The 4,430-nt window shown below is 35.4% G+C and overlaps 1 protein-coding gene across 1 annotated transcript; it reads left to right on the forward strand.

The window, feature by feature from the left end:
* LOC132161906 (alpha/beta-Hydrolases superfamily protein) lies at window positions 1-4,107 on the forward strand. The gene is made up of 2 exons (XM_059572127.2): window positions 1-710; window positions 3,623-4,107. The coding sequence occupies exons 1-2, from the start codon at window positions 22-24 to the stop codon at window positions 3,936-3,938; spliced, it is 1,005 nt and encodes a 334-aa protein (XP_059428110.2). The 5' UTR covers window positions 1-21; the 3' UTR covers window positions 3,939-4,107.
* Window positions 4,108-4,430: the final 323 nt, after the last annotated feature.

Raw genomic sequence — 4,430 nt, forward strand, 5'->3', positions numbered from 1 at the left:
CAAAAAACTTAACGTATAACAATGGGTTCTCTCTCGGAGATTGTGGAGGACTGCATGGGTTTCCTCCAGCTGTACAGCGACGGCACCGTTTTCCGCCTCAAAGACATCAACTTCAACACCCCTGTCGTCCACGACAACTCCGTCCTCTTCAAAGACTGTGTTTTCGACGAGAAACTCAACCTCCGTCTGCGCATGTACAAACCCACGTCAGCAAAATCCATTTCTGGCACTTGTGATTATAAGCTCCCAATCATCGTCTACATACATGGCGGGGGCTTTTGCTTTGGCTCCTGCCAATGGCCCAACTCTCACAACTGCTGCGTTCGGCTGGCGTCCGGGCTCGGCGCGGTTGTCATCTCTCCGGACTACCGGCTGGCGCCTGAGCACCGGCTTCCGGCCGCCATGGATGACGCTATGAGTGCGTTGAGGTGGCTGCAGAGGCAGGCTTTGAGCGAGAGTGGCGGCGGCGGCCGCGATGCATGGCTGAGTGGTGGCGCGGTTGACTTTGGAAGGGTTTTTGTAGCCGGGGACTCGTCTGGAGGGAACATTGCACACCATTTGGCTGTCCGATTCGGTACCGGTTCGACCGAGGTAGATCCGGTTCGCGTACGAGGTTATGTGCTGTTGGCGCCGTTTTTTGGTGGAGAGATCAGGACCAAGTCAGAGGAGGGTCCGAGTGAGGAATTCTTGAGCTTGGAGATACTTGACAGGTAATTATACAAATTCAATTAATTTCTTTTTTACACTTAAAAACTATTTTTCACTCTCATATCATTTTAGTTGTATTATAATCGTAAAACGGCCTACTTCCTTATTCAATGAGAATTAATGTGCTTTAATTCTTGGATGAAAAATTATGTTTTTATTATATTTTCTTGCAACGTACAGTTTTGGTAAAAGCATAATATATATATACATATATATATATATATATATATATATATATATATTAGTCTTGGAACCACTCTTCTAGATACGAATATGCTGTGAAAGGAGTAACATGTTTGATGAACAATAGCAACTTGTGATTGCTGTTGCTCCCAAGAGTAGGGAAAGAGAAAGAGAAAGAAAAAAAAGAAAAAAAGAAATGAAGGTTTCATAGGTCAAATGCAATAGTATATAGAGCTGATTGGTTGAAGGAAAAAGTAGTAAAAACAAAAAGAAGATGAAAAAGAAATTTCTAACCGACTAACCGCTTTTACACAAAAAGCTTTATAGGTTGATGGGCCACTTTTCTTTGGTGAGAATTGAAAGGAATCAATAATATTTTCACACACGCACATAAATATATATATTAATATTTTATATATAAATATGAATATATGATGAAATGATGTAGAGTGGTCCGTACATTTAAAAGGCGAAGCAAGTTGGAACGTCATAGCTATCATGGAAATACCTTTGAGTATCACTAATCACGATCCACGATCCACGAGCCACGACATTTTAGTGATTTTGTTCTCTTCTTTCCTGCTCTTATTCATCGAAATTGACCTCCAATTTAAGACCACCTTTTTACAACTGTCGGGTGTTTCTTGTTTTCTTCTATCTCTCTTTTTATGCTTTCTTTATTATTATTATTATTATTATTATTATAAAAAAAAAAACAAAAAAAAAAACATATTTTTTCCACTAGCCTTATAAAATTAATTAGTTAATGAACTATTAATTAACTTGCTTCGGTAAATCATGTAGATTAATTGTAGAACTACTTTTTCTTTTTTCAAATATATAAATGAAATTATTACAACATATATATATATAGTTAAGGAAATAAATGATATGATTTAAGGTCTCTGAGAGCAATCATCCGAATTTGGAAATTGACGAGGCACGTGGCGCAAGTGGGATGGTTTTTAATGAGAAGTTTTTGAAAATATCGTGGCTGCCCAAAAAATGCGTAGAATAGGATAAGAGTATATGAGTAATTGGTAGAGGTGTAACGAAATTTTCCACAGATGGTGGTCGGCAGAGGACACGTATATAATAAGGCAACTAGCTAGGTTAATTAAGTAACTCTTTTTATTTTATTTTATTTTATATTTTGTTTGAAAAGGTATATATGTTTGACCTTAATATATCCTTTACACCAAATTGCATAATATTCCTCGATCTGGACCATTCTTTCTAAATTCAACATTTTAAATTGAGTCATGTCAACCTCTACAAAAATAATAATAATTAGTAATAATAATAAAGGATAATCTTAAGGTGGTCGGCCATCCCTTGAGGGAGTGGCTGACGATCCCCCACCTTCAAGGAGGTAGTTGGGTGGTCCAACCACCTTCTTGATCTTAAGGTGGTCGGCCATCCCTCGAGGGAGTGGCCAACGATCCCCCACCTTCAAGGAGATAGTTGGGTGGTCTAATTAATCACCTTCTTGATCAGTGACTGGCCTCCCTAAAAAAAAAAAAGAGGAGATTTTTTAAGAATTTCAAGTTGGACAGATTTTTTTATTTTTATTTCTATTTTAAGTAAAATAGAGAAGAATTAGTTTTTGGTCGAAATTTTAAATTAATATGGTATTATGTACATGATTAAATTTATAAAAGTACATGATTAAATATGTAAAAAAATTATCATGAAATTAATTATGTATATTTCAAACAAAATGAAGAGAATCAATCTGCTACATTGAAGGTGTCTTGTCGCAATAATATCTAGAAACGATTAAATATGCCTTTAAGAACGTGAGGAAATTCAAAACCATAATTATAGTTTCACAGGCCGAAATAAACAACACATGTCAAGCGTATGAGAGAAAATTGGAGCACGTGGCATGTTGCTAGTGGAAGTTATTTTTACACCCACTTGGCAGTGGTATCAAAGCATGTCAAATCAGCGAATCTCTAAAAAATCATATGTGAAGAGGTGTTGTTGTCCGAAACTTTATGTTTTCGGTATTCTATTGGTTTCTTTTTTTCTTTTCTTTTTTTATTTATTTATTTTTTTTATTTTGATGAATCATTCAATTGCTTTTCTCTGCCATCACAAATCACAATACTATTTGACCGTAGAAAGATCCTCTTGCTTGGAGGCTTGAATAGTTCGTATGATATTTTTATCTTAATTTGCTCTTGTAATTTGAATGATCCATAAAGTAGTGAAAGATAATCCAAGGTGCAGGTCGTGTATCCAACAGCTTGAAAAACACTGTCTATTAAAAAGGTGACGTATTACTAATGAAGAATATATAAGTATATTTTTCTTAGCTCTTGTTTTTTATGTTGTAGTCAAAAACTATTTACGTTTCTTTAAGAGTGAAGAAGAAACCTTTGGATATTGACATTTTTTGTTGTTGTCGGGATAATAAATAGTATTTTTCAAACTGTTCGATGTAATAAACTTATCGTTCAATGTGAATTGCAGGATTCTATGTAATTGTAAGAGATCCTTAATGAGCTCATCATATAATATAAAAAACTGTTTGAGGATTCAATTCTAATCACGCTTGTAAAATAATTAAAAAGGTGTACAAGGCCTAGTCAAATGAAATCTACCTTTACTAGATATGGTAGGTAATAAATCAGCTAATGCGCTGTGTATGATGTATCATGCTTAGTATGCATGTGTATCTTCTTCTTCTTATTATTATTATTATAAAAATTATTGTTGTTAACAGGTTCTGGAGGCTGTCAATGCCAGCAGGGCAAAATAGAGACCACCCATTGGTGAACCCGGTGGGACCAGGCAGCTCGAGCCTTGAAAAGGTGGGTCTAGCCCCGATCCTAGTCATCGTGGGGGGAAATGAATTGCTGAAAGATAGAGCGGAGGAGTATGCGAAGAGGTTGAAAGAAGTAGGGAAGAAAATTGAGTACGTGGAGTTTGAGGGAAAGCAACATGGTTTCTTTACAAACCATCCCTTCTCAGAAGATGCAGATGAAGTCATCCAGCTTATCAAACACTTCATGCTCGAAAATTCTAGCTGGGAGATTTAGATTAATCTTAATTATAAGTATTATTATGTATTTAGTGATGAGATTGTGGGTGTAAATAAAAGTGTTCGTGAATGGGAACACTACTAAAAAAACAAACAGTCATTAGCGTCGTTTTTATTAATTAGCGTCCTCGATCGGTTCCGTTTGAAATAAACCCTAGTTTTTTTTTTTTTTGTCATTTTCTTTGTTTAGAGTGATTGCATGTATAACAAGTAAATGAAAGTATTGGTTGTTGCAGGCGAAATTCTGGTGAGATTATAAAATTTTTGTTTCTATATATATACACATGTTTGCAGGGCTAGGCTAGCTCAGTGATGAAGGTGTTGGCTTAAATCATATATATGAAGCTACACTTATAAAATTAATATAAGCATATATATGCTTAAATCACATGGTGCCACAAAATTAATATAAGCATATATATGAAGCTACACTTATAAAGTGCATGTGTCTTCCCTCTTATTTTTGTTTTGAGAGGTTAAATAAATAATA

Source organism: Corylus avellana, chromosome 10 (assembly GCF_965113065.1).
Source record: "Corylus avellana chromosome 10, dhCorAvel1.hap1.2, whole genome shotgun sequence".
NCBI lineage: Eukaryota > Viridiplantae > Streptophyta > Magnoliopsida > Fagales > Betulaceae > Corylus > Corylus avellana.